This window comes from Esox lucius, chromosome 12 (assembly GCF_011004845.1).
Source record: "Esox lucius isolate fEsoLuc1 chromosome 12, fEsoLuc1.pri, whole genome shotgun sequence".
NCBI classification, from domain to species: domain Eukaryota; kingdom Metazoa; phylum Chordata; class Actinopteri; order Esociformes; family Esocidae; genus Esox; species Esox lucius.
Genome location: NC_047580.1, coordinates 11,300,614 through 11,317,017, shown reverse-complemented (window position 1 = coordinate 11,317,017; position 16,404 = coordinate 11,300,614). Strand labels below are relative to the sequence as shown.

The 16,404-nt window shown below is 41.3% G+C and overlaps 1 protein-coding gene across 1 annotated transcript in view; it reads left to right on the top strand.

Moving 5' to 3' along the window:
- The first annotated feature begins 9,239 nt into the window (after window positions 1-9,239).
- samd10b (sterile alpha motif domain containing 10b) overlaps window positions 9,240-16,404 on the top strand; it is a 56,892-nt gene continuing 49,727 nt past the window's right edge. Inside the window, exon 1 of the mRNA XM_010875824.3 lies at window positions 9,240-9,395. Coding sequence (XP_010874126.1) covers window positions 9,383-9,395 — 13 coding nt within the window. The 5' untranslated portion in view covers window positions 9,240-9,382. The remainder of the gene's footprint in view (window positions 9,396-16,404) is intronic.

Below are 16,404 nucleotides of genomic sequence, written 5' to 3'. Positions count from 1 at the left end.
AGACTGTATATGAACAGTGGGTGCGGTCTGGGGTTGTCCAGCGTCTAAGCCACTCCCTCCAGTGTACATGCATCACACTGGCATGGGTTTGATTCCAACCCACTGCTTTTTCAGCACAATCCCTCTATCGTTCCCATTTTATCTCCTCTGTCAATTAAAGCAAAAAAAGTAGTTCACTCCTTTATTTGTCTCTGTCTGAGCGAATCCAACGAGTCAGTTATATGATTAGAGATGAATCAGCAACTCTGAGTTAGGTCAAAGGGGACGTAAATAAAAAAATATATATTTTAGGCCCTTTACACTTCTGTGGCCCTTTCCCCCCAGGACAGTTTTAGGTCTGTTACTTTTGTTTTTACTGTAGATGTAACTCATGAGTGAAATCTAACCCCAGCTTCCATGTAGAAACCCCATTCAACGTTTAAGTCCTTCTAAAATACCGTCCAATTAATATTTTAATGAAACTTTCAGCTCCGTTTCTAGACCCCTAGTCACTGTCCTCAATGTGTTCACAATCATCTTTGCCTAAGCTATGCACTGGCAGATAAAGAAATTGGTTAGTCACAGATAGAATTAGTGAGACGTGAGTCACATTAAATGGTGCTTTTATTACAGCCAAATCAATTTTATTTCTGTTGTTGGAAAATGTTGGTAAACAAGCTGCATCTCTCTGCTGATATGCAACAGACACCCAAACATACACACACACACACACATAGGCATGCATACACACACACACACACACACACCTGCATCCACTCACTCACACACACACACACACACACACACCACAGGATGAATAAAAGAACAATACCCATCCTGTTGGTGCAGGGGTCCATTATAATGTATCCTTGTCACTCTCATTTGAATGCTCATGACTTCAGGAAAATGGGAAGAGAAAAGAGAACTGCATCAGTCCCAAAAAACAGACACAGACACAACACACAGAGGCACAATTAAATCAACACAGAGCCTGATATAGAGGTGGCTCTCAATGGGAGACATCAGAGAGTGTCAATGATTATGTGGATCTGGTGGTGGTGGTTCGAGGAGGGGGGTCTAGCTCAGGATCTTCTTCTTTTCCTTTGATGTGGTACTCCTGTTGTGGAACACTTGGCAACACTTCCTGTCAACAGTAATGAATTGAAAGAACAAACGGAGGAGAGAATGGTGCCTGTGCACAGAGCTGTGGTCCAAGTTAAGTGTTCAAATCCCGGTTGCTGCATAACAGCAGTGCCCGGTGGTCCAACAGGGGTCAATAGGTATTGACACAGCTACACCTGGAGTGGATCGTTGGATGTCGGACAGCTCTGCTCTGGTGACTCCTTGTAGATACGCTGTGCAAGTTCCCGAAAGGAGGACACGCATCTTGAACTTCAGCTCTCCCAACTATTGTGGATTTTAAGATCTACGGCCATAACTGCAAATTGGACATCACAAAATATAGAGAGGAGAAAAATGGGGTACCTTTAATTGTATACTGTATATAGGCTGAGCGAAAAAAAAGTTTCCCATTTTTGCACCACGGACCCTATATCTCATAACAGGGACGAAGATATAGGGAAGGACTGAGAGAGAGAGAAAGTACTTTGTAGCCTCATACATTATGTAAAACGTAAACCTGGATTGACCTGAGAGTCACCACAGAGGTTTATAATATGCTGATGATTTTGGGGGTTGTTTTGAATGTTCACAGCCAAGGCAACTCACATGCATACATACACACTGGTAGACCTTATTCAGCTTGTTACCATCAACCAGGTAATCTTCATCCGGCATCTTGTTCCAATTTCTAAAAACGTGTGCGTGACTAATTCTGAGATCATGTGTGGATGTCTATGTGCATATTCTCTTGTGCGTGCGTGTTTGTGCGTGTCCATTCATGCAGGCTTTTCTTCCAACTACCCCAGCGCGGGACTGCCTTTTGACCCATTTCACCAACATGGTCAGTGCTAAGGAGTCCCACGCAACTGTCCAGATCACTGCACTATCCATCCTCTCCGGCTGTCACATTTTACTTGGGAGGGGCAATCAATCAATCTCCCATTGTTGTCCAACACACTGGTCCCTTCCCCCCTGTCAAATACATTTCCACTGTACAGACAATTAGAAGGACTGTAGGTGTCCATGGACTCACAACGAAAAAAAGGATTTAGTGCGCCGCTTATCGATTGGCATTGATGGTCATTTGAGACGTGGACTTTGTGTCGATGGGTGAATGGGGTTGAATTTGTAGGGTTAGGGTTACACAGGGACAGTCTGTCCCAAACCAATCACAGATTCAATTTAAGCTCTATTGATTGAGGGAGCTGTCGGTACACTTTGTAGTCTATCCACAAGGCGAGGGTGGGAGGATGGGAGAACCAGGCGGTCAATTCAATTCTCCTGCCGTGCAAATGGGTCACACAAATCAGGCCCAGCTGATGGATTGCAAACACATGTACATACATAGGTATTCTCTCACTTCTTCTCAGTGTGAGCTCATGTTGTAATACTAATTTAATCTGTGATTAATTATTGAAATTAGACGCAACACAGAAAGGAAATTATTTGTATTTACCATAAAAATATGTTGGACCTCAAGCTATAGAGATCAAACCAATTGTTTTTCTCTTGTTTAGGCTATGCAAACATAACATTCCTAAACATGTATCAACTTTGACTATATTACCATGCATACATTTGCATATTATTGAACTGTTTAAGTTTTAAGACCAAACCATAGCAATTGAATATTCTCAAATCCTTCATCAATTATTACTACTATTTACATAATTAAGATAGATGAACACACTTACAATATCTCTTTAAACGTTCAAGCGAGAGACAGAAAAACTCATTCTGTTTTGCATGGTTATGCTATCCCAACTTCAAAATCTTAAACCATGTTTTTATTTTTAAGGAGTAAAAGCAAGCCCAGCAACTTTACTTTCAAGTGAAAATCAATGTCTTCTTATTGTTCTTTGAACCGCTACTCCCCTGTCATTGTTTAAGCTACAAACACTTTAAAATGTGTCAGATGGTCGGCAATGAGGTTCTTTTAGACCACTTTTTGACACCTTTTATATTTTTTAAATATTGACATTTATGACACTTTTACGTTGACTTCAGTTGGATTCCCGAGGACTCTATCACTCCCATTTTGACATCATCAGCTTTAAAACTTCACTGTTGAATGCAAAACACAACTTTTTACAAATTACCAACTTTCCAAATAAGATAACCACTTTCCAAAAAAGTTGGAAAAGAATAGTGTATATGAAAATATAAAGATATTAATGTGCATACATTTGCATAATTTATGTTAATACATTCTAAAACACTATCTTTTGAACAGTTCAAGCTAGAGAGACCAAACCAACTTTTGGCATGTTTATGTTATGCCGACTTACACATCCTCAACGTGTAACAACTGTAACTACAACACTTTGCATATATTTGCATAATCAGCGTTGACTGACCATAACACAATATCTCTTGAACCATTCAAGCTCACCAACTTTACTTGAAATGTTTTAAATATTTGTTTCTCTTTTATCCAATAACTCAATAACGGTATCTCAATTCAACATGGCCTCTTTATGTGCCTTTTCATTCCAATTGCACATAGCTAATTAAGCATTACCCAATGATTAGTGTTAATGGTGAAGAAAAAAAGAGTGGTGCCCTTGGAAGAGGACAACAGAATTTCACTCTTCTATCCACTTCTCATAGAGTCTTACAAATTATACTATTCACAGATGTTATACCCAAGTATTAAGCTTCATAAATTTGCTTCACTAAGTTTGGCGCGATAACAAAGCTTCCAATAAGGACAGAGCATTAACTTGACTGTATGCATAACACTGAAAGACAACAGAGGAGACAGGGGTAATGGATCTTCTGCTCTCAATGCCAATACATGAAATAACTACCATGACAGGGATATAAACGGGTCAATCATATTGAACATCATTCATTTGGCTAATTGCAGTGTCTATAATTGGTTTTAACCGATGACCTTTTAATCTCTCTGTCTCCCTCTCTGTCTCCATGTTTGTCTGACTGTCTCTTGCTCTCTCTCACTCATTAGCTAACTCATTAACTCTCCGTGTCTCCGCAGGGATGTAAGGTCACTTTGGTTGTTTGGACTAATACGACAGATATTTACTACATGATGGTTCTATATACACTTTACTGTACACTTGAGGAGGAATGTAGGATGTGTTATTCTTTTTGACAATAAAGCAATAAAGAATAATAGATGTTTCATTTGAACACCAACCCATAACAACATACATTGTCACTTATTTAGGCCAACAGAAGACTAATTGAAAATTGCCAACAGAAGACTCTAATGGGAATGTTTTTAGTTTGTTTCTATGACATTCAGTATCTCAGTCCAAAAAATAGGACTTGGCTTGGGAAGTCATTTTAAAATGTGAAATGGAGGGCCATTTAGGAAAAGGTTGGGAACCCATGGTTGGGAAATTTTCCACAGCCTCTTTTCAATGCATCCAGCCAGCCCGCTCATGCACGGTTATGGATTATACCTTTCAGAGCTAATTTACTTCAGAGCTAAAGTTTATATCTCTCCTCATAGGTTTTATTCAGGGGAGAAAACCGAGCAGTTAAATTAGCTTATTGACTGGTTGTCGTTCACCTGAACTGGCTGCCTGCAGAAGCCCCGTGCTGCAGTTCATCTGACATGACGGATCTGACTGACATGGAGTCTCTGCTCTTATTTTCCTCAATGGGAAGAAGTGGACAGTGAAGAGCAGAATGCTTCCAGGCATTATCTGATGAGTTTGGACAGGCACAGCACAACACTGGCCCTAACTGGACAGGCGGGAGGGAGGGAGGGAGGGAGGGAGGGAGGGAGGGAGAGAAAGGCTGAGAGATGGGGAGAAAGAGAAGCAGTTAGGATGCGATTAATAGAGAAAGAGGAAAGAAGACATGAGTGAAAGGGAGCATGGGAGGAAGGAGAGGTCAAGCATCTGGAAGTTGGCAAAATGAAGACATTGCGGAAGAGTGAAAGAGAGGCAGAGGATGGAGAGAGAGAGTCAAAGAGGAGATGGACAGAAATAGCATCCGTCTGTTACTGAAGCAGTCGTCGTCCTGGGGGAGGAGATTGACAGAATAAAATACAGTAGTTATTTTTCTTCTTTAAAAAAAAAAAAGGCCTAAAGAAACAATGCAATTGTCTGTCATATCTTTCTCTCTTTACCCCTTTCACCCATATTCTCTGTCTACACATTCCTCCCATTCCAATTTCAATTATACCCTAGATGGGCAGAATTTGATTTACAGGCGTATCTTGGCTGGTTGTCACGGGGGAAAAGGGAGATGTGGAAAACTAAACAGAAAGAAATGACAGAGATAAGACTGCAAGAATAGGATGGCAAGTTCTGCCGCCCATAGGAATGACATCAAAACAGACAGATGAAATTGTACATACAAGTCCTGTGTATGTGACTACCTAGCCCTTACAACACCAGGGTTGCGGGTTTGATTCCCCATGACAGGATCCGTCTGACATAGTAAATGTTGCAGTCGCGGCTCTGGGTAAAGGTTTCAGCAAATGCATTCAGTTGTATTTCGATCAGTCATAGTCTCTGTCTAGATTTGTGTCTGTTCATTCTTCTGTCTTGTTGCATGGGTTATGTTGACTGTCCCTGTGTATTTGACCTTACAGAGAAATGTTACAATCCTGCCATTTCTCTAAAATATTTTATTGCTCCTCAACTTATCAGAGGAAGCAAATGTTGTCCGGATGCATCGGGTTCTCTGTCCACTGCTGGGCAGAATGTTGCCATGCAGAAGAGGAACCGGCTCTACAGGGGAACAAAAGACCTCGGCTCTGTCCACTGAAATGAACATGAAAGATACGCATAGAGAGTGCATGTTTCTGTTTGTGATTTGCACATGTTTAGTGCAAGGCATGGATTCGCTGTCTAACAAAGACACACTCTGGAGGTTTTGTATAAATTCAGCCAGTAGGTGTGAAAGTCATTCTCATGAGGCAAAACGGGTTCCCGTTTTATTTGTGTGTCATCTAAGTGAATACTACATCACCAATATTTCACAAATGAGTTTTGATATGTTCCGGGATCCCGGGAATGAATCTTTAAGCTTATGAATTTGCATAAGAGCGAGGCTTGGAACAGGCTTGTCAGTGGAATGAGAAAGACCCCTCTGTCCCATCTTCGTAGCACACACAGACACACACACACACACACACACACAAACACACATATAAAAAACACACACAGTAGGAGAGTGCGGGGTGAGGGTTGGGGAGGTTGAGACATATATCTCTTAAATGGGTTCTGTCATCTTCCACTGCACTCTCTGAATAAATAGAAATTGGGAACACGTCTCTTTTAGAAGAGGGTTTGGGCTCAACTTGTGTGTGTGTGTGTGTGTCTGTGTCTGTGGAAATAAAAAAAACTGAAACTTTCCTGAATCAAACCTGGTATATCCTCACCTTGTCTAGCTTCTTGATGTATCTCCCCCCATTCACAGTGCGACTTAGCTTGGTGGCCAGATCTGTATGACCAGAAAGACACAAAAGATGGTGTGGCTAACAGAACTGGGTGCCAACCTTCTCCACACCGTGGTCGGTGCTGAAATGCTGGGATCTTATCAAAGGCCCCACTATGCCCGTACCACCGCGGGTGAACCCTACTCTCCCCTTTGGTAGCGGTTGGACGTTGTCACGGCAACGGAGCAGAGGACCATTGGCATGAGCACGAGCGGCTGTAAGGGAAAACATGTTGTGATGAAAGTTTAATGGGCCGTCTGGTAGTTACAGGACAACCTTGCCCGACGGAGGATGAGATCGGACACAGGATGGCGGTTCAACATCTAAGTTGGAGACGCGTGTGATGTCCCTCTGGGCCAGGCAGTGGTGACGTTCTAATTGTCACCTCCTGAAGCCGTGTAAAAAGGGGTGTTCCTAACTAACGCTTCCTTATGCACAGCCTTATTATGGACAAGTCCATTCAGTCCTTCGTTTAGCACTCTGATACCTTATAAACCATGGCCCATTTTGTGAATGGTTATTGTCCTTAAAGACTTGTTTATTTCCAGAAATGTCCTACTTTTCGAAACCTGATCGCCGGTGAGGTGAGTCAGACCTTCCTCACACAGACTGTCAGGGGAAATTAGTTAAATGTAGAAGATAATAAGTCCTTTGGTGTCCCAAAATCAACTTTGTTGTGGGGGGTGGGGTATTCTGGAAGGGGTTAATTAACTTGACCACTACTTTGCATGGCTATACCATACCCTCGGTTTGATATCGAAGGCGACGCCATGCTCCATGTCAGTGGTCACTGGAAGCCACACTGTGAGGGCTGTGGTAACCTAGCTTCCCACAATCCACACTCCAATGTAACTTGTCCCCTCAAATAAAGCATTTCAAATATGTGTGTATGTTAGGGCATGAGTAGCGAGTGTTCATGAGAGTGAGGGCACGTCTGGTCTTAATGAGAGAGCCAGAACTTTTCTTGGTGTTGTTTGCCTTACGCTGAACTGGTCTCTTCACCTAGTCTCTTCTCTTATAGACACTCCCATTCCTTGAAGCCTCCAAAACTCAGATCACTGGGCTGTACGAAGAAATAACAACACAGACACTCAAGTTGGCTCCTTACATCTGAGAACCCACAGTGTCAATGAACACGCTGAGTGAGGAGATTACACCGAAACAGACACTTTCCACGTTGTCTTTCTTGTGCCCTTTGTAGTTCAGGGAATCCCACCGCTCTTCATCCAGCAATGTTGTAGTCACACACACACACAGAGAAAGACAGAGAAAGAGAGAGAGAGATAGAGAGACAGCGGAAGGCGGTGTCTGACTGTTTATGTGCGGAGCTTTGGTGCAAGTCTTTGGTTTGCACCCAGACTCAACGCAGCTGCCATATGAAGCTGAGGGCTTTCATTCGACTCTCCTGTTTTTTTACTTTTCCCCCCTCTGATGTCCTTCATTAGGAGTTGTGAATCCTGCTGACGAACAACCAGGCCCAGATGTTCTCTGTGATCAGACAGTTCTAATTACTGGAATAACTGGATGCCTGGGATAAATGTCTGTTCCAATTGTTTGGTTATTCTTTATGGAAATATTTTAATTTCAAATAGCTTATGTTTTGTATTGTTTAACACATTGCTGTCTTAGTAGCTTCTTAGGCCAGGCCACACTCTGTGAGGTAATCAAGGTCAATGTGACATCATAGTCTTACTCTGGGCTCTGACTTTCCACCTAATGGCTAAGCTAACTTGTTACATATTGTAGCTTACAACAACAGCTGGGAGATAATTTAACTGTGAACAATATACAAACATACCGGTGAACAATGTATAAATCGCACATTAATCGAAATTAGCGTAAGTGTTCAACAATAGTACATGCCCATTACCTTAGTTAATGGGATAACGACATGGTATGAAGCACTAAAGACTGCTGTTTCAGGTGCTTACCAACAATTAGTTGCTTCCAACTGGCAGCCACTGTTAGTGATTGCCCTGTAGCATTATCAACAGGGGGTGGTAGCAAACATGGCATGCAGGTTTTTGGGATGTGGTTGGTGTCGAAGAAATGTGTGTTTATTTCAGTGGGTGAGCTATATCTTCAAATATTGGTCACAATCTGGTTGTCATAATGACCCGTCTGCAAACTAATAGTGGAGTATGCTCATACTACTTTTAACATTATGCAATGTTGCAAACTAGCATATGGAACTGAAAACTCTCCGAAATATATTATATATAATGAACACTAACCACACCTTCACAGAGGTTTCTAGAAATCTAACATCAAATAGAAATCTTAGTGCATGGAGCTAGGCATTTGAAACCGATTTTCAAATACAATAGTTTGCAGACATCCAGGGAGGCAAAAAGAGATTTGGAGATATGGCCTTGCCAGGCTACTATTTTAGTAATAGCAGCAAATGATTTAGTAGAGAAAAAATGCTTTATATTCCAAAAAGTGAACAAGGTTTTGCAGTAGGATGGTCTACCTATAGGCTTTACCCTTAACTGATAGCTTTCACTGTCACTCGTATAGCCAAGTAAAAATATATAAAAAGTTTAATGTTTCATCCTACAGCATAGTATGTAGGTTTATTAAAGCCAGGGGACTCGTGCGTTCGTTGCTGACCTTTGTGCTCTGGGCGCGATCAGGTAGGAAAAGAGGGAGGAGTTAAAAACGTAGTTGGGCAGCAGCAGGCTACGGAGAACAAACGGTCAGAGGGGAAGGCGTGCTCTTGTTTGTCCGTACCCACACCGAGCCTGAAACACATCTACACACACGCGGAGTCCACAATCTCTGCCAGCCAGCCAACAAGCAAGAAAGCAATGGGAGACGATTGCTGAGGCAGCCACGGAGAGATTCACATTGAGACCGAGTATGGCTGTTGACGGTAAGAGCGCTGTTTCCTCCATGAAATTACTAATTTAAAACCTTGGTCTATATTTTTTCTAGAACTGAGTTAAATTCTTTGTGATATAGGCTGGCAATATTAGTTGGATCAATAGGGATTGATTCCATTCCCAGACCAGTATTCGGGCATGTCATGTCAACATCAATAACATCATCTTTGGTTAGCTCGTCTTTGCTTTCTTTCAGTTGCATGTGATCATGTCAATAATCTGACTTGTCAGATATGTTTTGTTCTTTGTACTTCGTTTGCTTTTCACAATTCCCCTTAGGGGCCAATATCAACAAAAGTTTGGACTAGTAACCGTTATTAGTTGGTCATTGTAGCTCCGCATGATTTGTTTCAGTAACCTTAGTCCACAAAGTTATCTTTCTGTTTCACTGTTTTCATTTCATGATCCAACTTCACATCGATGTTACGGTGTATTGAAAAGCATGTCCAGATTGGTAGGGCATGTAGGCGTAGCTTTTTTCCCAAATTGTAAATAGTTTGAGTTATTGCTTTGAGTTATTGCCTTACACCATGTCCGTTTATCGGTCTTTGTAAGAAGCACCGGACACTCGTCTTCAGTGCTGATTACGTGGTGGTGCTGAAAGGAAAGCAGTAGCGGAAGATCGAGTTGTTTTGCCTTTGAACTGTTTTCACAGTGGTCCACTTGGATTAATTAATTTGTTCGATTCGAAAAGTTTGGCGTCATAATTTGCCATGTCATTGAAAAGCTGCTATGTTTGCCAGGTCAACGTTAAACAGGGTACCCTAATCCATATAACTTCATATGTCTCTTCGGAATTCATTGAAACAACTAGCCTGTGCATACATAGCGCTATAATCCACACCATATGGCTGCATTGAATTAGTCTCAAGATTTCTAAAAGTGTGAGTTTCTCTTTTCGCTTTTATGTTGGCGGGAGGACATACAGCCCCTCCTAGCTAAATGAATAAGTGGGTGAATTGTACGGCTCTGTGACTGCCTCCCCACTGGACCGGGTGTAGCCTCGTTTGTCTACCTTTATGGATGCAAGTAGCAGTGTAGTCTGAGATATATCGTCCTACTAACACTTACAGGTCCAAGGCACTAAAATTAACATTTTGCAATAGTTTTAAGATTAAATTTGCATGGATAATTTTGTGTTTTGATAGTAAGATGACCTACAGTATGTAGCTTTTCCCGAAATAATAATTGAAATGTATTTGATATGACAATGAATGGTCCTGTAGTGGTTTTGTGCGTAAAAGCATATTGTACACAATTTACAAAGTTTTCCGTAAAATGTGGAATAAACAGATGTTTTCTTAAATTATTTACTATTATTTACTTGTTTACCATTCTCGCCCAGCCTACTGTGCTTATCCTTTACCACTGTAGACCAGCCAGTGGTTGTCCTAGAGCCAAACTACATATTTGTTTCAGAGACTCTACTGAATATAGAAATACTTTTTCTCTTTTTTTCCAGCTCCAACTGGTAATTTTTAATGCGTTTATGTGCACCTGATGAGGGTGATTTTCCTCCAGCTTCTTAGTTGAGCGTTTGGTTGATGGCATGGCTTCCGTGTGTCTTACAGCAGAAGTAAACACCTACGTGTGTCAGAGACAACCCCTGATTCATTATTACAAGTTCATTGCTCCAACCATTTGGTCATGGCTATGTGTGTGTGTGACAAGACAACCGCCAATGACTACTCCAGATGGATTTGGGTATATCTAAAGGTCCTGTGTCTGTGAGTTGTGGTTCAACGGTGATGACCAGCGTGTGGCCCTCGCGTGATGATATGTTAAGTGTAATGAATTCCCGGTTTACTTGAGCAATGGTGTTACAGTTTTTGCATGGGCCTCGGTGTGGTCCCTGACTGTCCAGAGGTGTGAGCCTCCTGCTGTACAGGTCCGGATCAGTGTTTATTAAATGTTAGTAGAAAGGTTTTCCAAGGACGTCGCTCCTCAGAGTGACAGCAATACAAATGCTTCACGAACGTGACAATATTTTGTCCATTGAAATTGTCAGGGGCTTTAGTCATTCTCTGTGTGTAGCCAGCCATGTTGCAGCACATGCTTTGTTTATAAAGGTTCTGTTTCAGAGAGAGAGAGAGAGAGAGGAGAGAGAGAGAGGAAAGAGAGAGAGAGGAAAGAGAGAGAGAAAAAGAAAGAAACAGTATGCAGCTGGTCCTAGAGACCCCTCCTCTTCACAACACTACACTGGCATTGTAAGCCCAGCAAGGAAAGGGGTGGGTGTGTTCACTCCAGAAACAGGCCTGCTGGGAAGAGAGGGAGACAAGATCGTGTGGAAAATGCCAGGGTGGCCACCATCCGCCTGTTCTGGAGAAAGACTTGGAGAACACAAACACACGCAACCTCCCCTGAACATTGTTTCATTTCTGTAGGTCACGCACACACATTACATGACAGGTTTCTTCCAGGGTTGCAGTCAATTCCGTTTTGACTCAGTCAACTCATGAGATGAAGTGGACATTTATTCAACTGATGGTGGATTGTACAACAGTACACACAAATCATTTCCTGCATTCTGACTGGAGGTGGTTGATTTGAACTGGAGTCAATTGGCCATTCAGTAGTTATCAGGTGTAATAAACGGCTACTGGTCACCCTCTGAATTGAACGGTACTGTGTGAACATTCAAGATTTTAGGCATCCAGAACATTGCGGAAAGGTGTGACCCTTACAATTTGCTAGTAAAACTTATATATGTATATGCAAATTAATTCCATACATACACACATATATATATATATATATATATATATATATATATATATATATATATATATACACAGTATCTCACAAAAGTGAATACACCTCTCACATTTCTGTAAATATTTGATTATATCTTTTCATGTGACAACACTGAAGAAATGACACTTTGCTCACACTCCCTCATACTGGTCACTGGAGGTTCAATATGGCACGTCATGGCAAAGAACTCTCTGAGGATCTGAAAAAAAGCATTGTTTTTCTACATAAAGATGGCCTAAGATGCCTACATAAAGATGCCATAAAGATGGCATAAGAAGATTGCCAATGATGGTGAAAATGATGGTGGCCACACAAAATATTGATACTTTGGGTCCAATTTGGAAATTTTCACATAGGGGTGTACTCACTTTTGTTGCCAGCGGTTTAGACATTAATGGCGGTGAGTTGTGTTATTTTGAGGGGACAGCAAATTTACACTGTTATACAAGCTGTACACTCACTACTTTACATTGTAGCAAAGTGTAATTTCTTCAGTGTTGTCACATGAAAAGATATAATCAAATATTTACAAAAATGTGAGGGGTGTACTCACTTTTGTGAGATACTGTATATATATATATATATGTATGTGTGTGTGTGTGTGTGTATATGAATGTAATTAATTAGAAAAAATTCATCATATGTTATGAAAGCTATTAAAACAAATAATAGCTTACTTTTTTCTAACAGCTTAGAAAACAAACATGTTACTAATGAAATCTAGCGTGATTTTTTAAGTAAGTGATTTGTTAAGTACTGGAGTTAAGGTTAGGTATCAGAGTACTGGAGTTAAGGTTATGAATCAGAGTACTGGTGTTAAGGTTAGGTATCAGAGTACTGGTGTTAAGGTTAAGTATCAGAGTACTGGTATTAAGCTTTTGGGTTATGAGTACATAAGAAAAATTATTCTCGCTGGATTCCATCTTGCAACCGTTGGTGTGAAGGTCGTGGATGTTTCTACATCTACTTAACCAAAACAACGTTCACCACTGCCCCTAGTGGCCACCCTGTACCCTTCACACAATGTAATATAACAAATCTTATACATTCGGCTGTACAGGATTTATGTAAAATAATGGCACTAGTCTGCTTGAGCATGCTCTTCACATGGCTGATCACATCGTACAGTCATCTGCTCACTCAACCATTTAAAACCCACTAATCCTGTCATTTACACAACAGGAGTATGTGTGTGTGTGGGGGGGGGGGGGGGGGGCAAAAGGTGTGTGTGGTTGTCTGTGTGTGTGTGAGCATAGCCAAAAGGGTTGTGAGTTGTTTGCTCTGCTAAGGCAAACACTTCATAAGGGGTGTGAGGTGCTCTGCTAAGGCAAACACTTTATTTGTTCTTTCCCTTTCTTTGGTAGACATTGACAGCAGGAGGCCCCGCTGGCCATTTGGGAGTGAAAGTGTGACACATGAAACAGTGACGGCGTGTGTGACTGTGTGTTGCAGTGTTCTCTCTAGTGTGTATCAGGATGGTAATGGTGACCCAATGCCAGTTTCAGATGTCATAGCCTCACACATAGTGCTTAACGCTGTGTGCTGGATTATTGATGTTGGGCTACTGAGAGACAGATGGCCAAGTGGGTTTGATCTGAAGACTGGAGGTGTGGCTTAGAACGGGTGTGACTTTGGATTATTATAATTTTTTTGCCAATTTGGCCATTTGTTTAAATGTAATTCCGGTTCAACTGTTCACATTGAGTCTTGTGAAAAAGTATGTTAAAACTGGAACGTTGTCTTATTTAATTTTTTTTACATATTTGGACTTTTCTGAGTGTAGAGCTTTCCTCCTTCATGACCCCCCATGTAGGCCAAGTGTGCAAAGTTTCTTTCTGACAGTTGACTCATGCACTTTGGCATTGACTGTCTAATCAATTCCTTGATGTCACCCTGGGGTTCTCAGAGACTCTTATGAGTATCATTCAGATGAACTCTCAGGCTGAATTTGGTGGGACAACGTGTCCTTTGTAGATTACCAGTGGTCTGGAAATTTCTCCATTTGTAGATGATTTGTCGGACAGTTGAATTATGTACTTCAAATTGCTTGGAAATGGTTTGTAACCCCTCCCAGACTCATGGGCATCAATTGTATTCCTTCTGAGGGCCTCAGATAGGTCTTTTGATCTTGACATGGTGTGTTACCATACACCCACAGGTTTAAGAGCTTACCAGAACAAGTTTCTAATCTTTATGGAAGCTGGAACTCTTTCTAAAAAATGGCATCATTTTTCGTGCAGTTGTTTCTAATCTTAGACATTTTATGTGATATTAAAGGTAAGGTTGTAAGTTTTTCAGTGTAAGGGAATTGCATTTCTGTTTAATTTAGTTGCGTAAATAATTTCAAAGTTAAGTACTTTGTGTGATCTGTGAAATTGGGTTACCTTTTAAGCTGAGATATCGATGTCCCCAATTATGAAGAAAAGACAGCTTTCCATGGGTGTACATCCGTTTCACATGACTGTAACAATGTTGGACACTGAGACAAGGTCTACACAAGTGAATGTCAGCAATGAAGCCTACTGGTGACAATATTCACCAAATATATCAAATGTGCAGCGTATATGTTTAACAGGATGAACTGGAATGTAATGTTTTCTCACAGGTACCAATCGGTTTAACCTGATGTCCATGCTCCTAATAGGCAGGCCACAGACCCTAAAACATCTCTAGCAGGGGTATTCAAATCTCACCCTATGAGGTCCCCAGCCTTCTGGTTTTCACCTCACCATTAATTACTCCCACCTGGTGTCCAAGGTTAAAATAAGTGCCTGATTAGAAGGTTGCAATGTGAGGACCTGGCTTCGAGGTCCAGATTTTAAAACTACTGATTTATAGGGTTACATTTTAAAGGCCCAGCTGCTATGTCCACTTTACTGATGCTAAAAAACAACTGATGGTTAAAACATCCTAAAAACAAGTGATGGTTAAAAAACCTAACATGTAATTCACACACCCAATTGGTTGGGTCAGAATAACCCAGAATGTGTTCTGTCCACTCTTTCACCACTGATGGGTTAACAAACCACCCATATTGATTTGTTTTTAGGCCAAGATTTTTTTTACAGTGCTGATTCACTCTCCATCTGTCTGGCATCAGTCATCCAACAGACACTGTGCAGTCTCTGTGTGTGGATTCGCGACATCTGTATTTGTGTGTGCGGATGTGTTTTTGTTTTTTTATAGCATCTCTAACCTCTATATCTCCCTTCCTGTCATCTCTTCCAGCGAAGGTCTCATCTGTGCTGTGTTTAGCCTGGGGATCTGGTCTGTTTGGGCCTCAAACACACACAGGTTTAGGATTAGGGGTTAACCTAGCATTGACTCCTAATCCTAAACCTAATTGGCAATGCCTAAACCGGAAGGTAACCCCAATTCTAATGCCATGCCCTATTGTTTGTTTTTCCTAAACATAACCCCTGAGCCGGAAATCACATTTTCCCTTGTAGGGACCGGCCAAAGATCAGTGTGGAGACCGATTTTTCATTTTTTTTCTTTGTGGGGACATTTGGTCCCTACAAGTACACGTAAATGTGTATCACACACACAAACCCCCCCATACACACACACACACACACTGAGCTGATGGATAATGTCCTCTCAGATGGCATGGAAATGCTATGAAATGGACTGGAGGGAGGGATGCATAGTGAAGGAGGGAGGGACTGAGAACCAGATGGGCAGAGGGAGCAGAGAGTAGGAGGAGGAACCACGGGAGGAGCAGGGATTGAGATGGACCGTATCTGGTTTCACTTGGAGAGAAACTGAAAAAGAGAATGGCCTAGAAGACTTCTGTTGGACACTGAAAAACCTAGCCTAATCACAAGATTGACTTTTACACAAATAATCTGTCCCCTTTTGACTGCTGGAAGTGAATAAGAATGCAAACATCAACTATTGGCAGAGTGAGGTTGAAGGTCAGATCAAGATGCAATGCTAATTGACACTGGAATGAGACTAACAGAGCACTCACATGGTCAGACTATCTAATCGCTGTGGAGAAACTGAAAGTAAAGAACCTTTTTAATCAGCTGGCCCAGGTTAATTAGACTGAGAATGTATTCATCTACTGTATTTATTAGCCTAGTACATTCACTTAGAATTCTACTTATTGTAATGATGCTGTTACTTTTAGACAACAGAGACAATACACAGTGCTTTAATATGTACATTGTTACATCATGCCAACAAAGTAATTTAAATTGAAAAGCGTTTACAGTTGATGTATACTGTACATTTACAGGG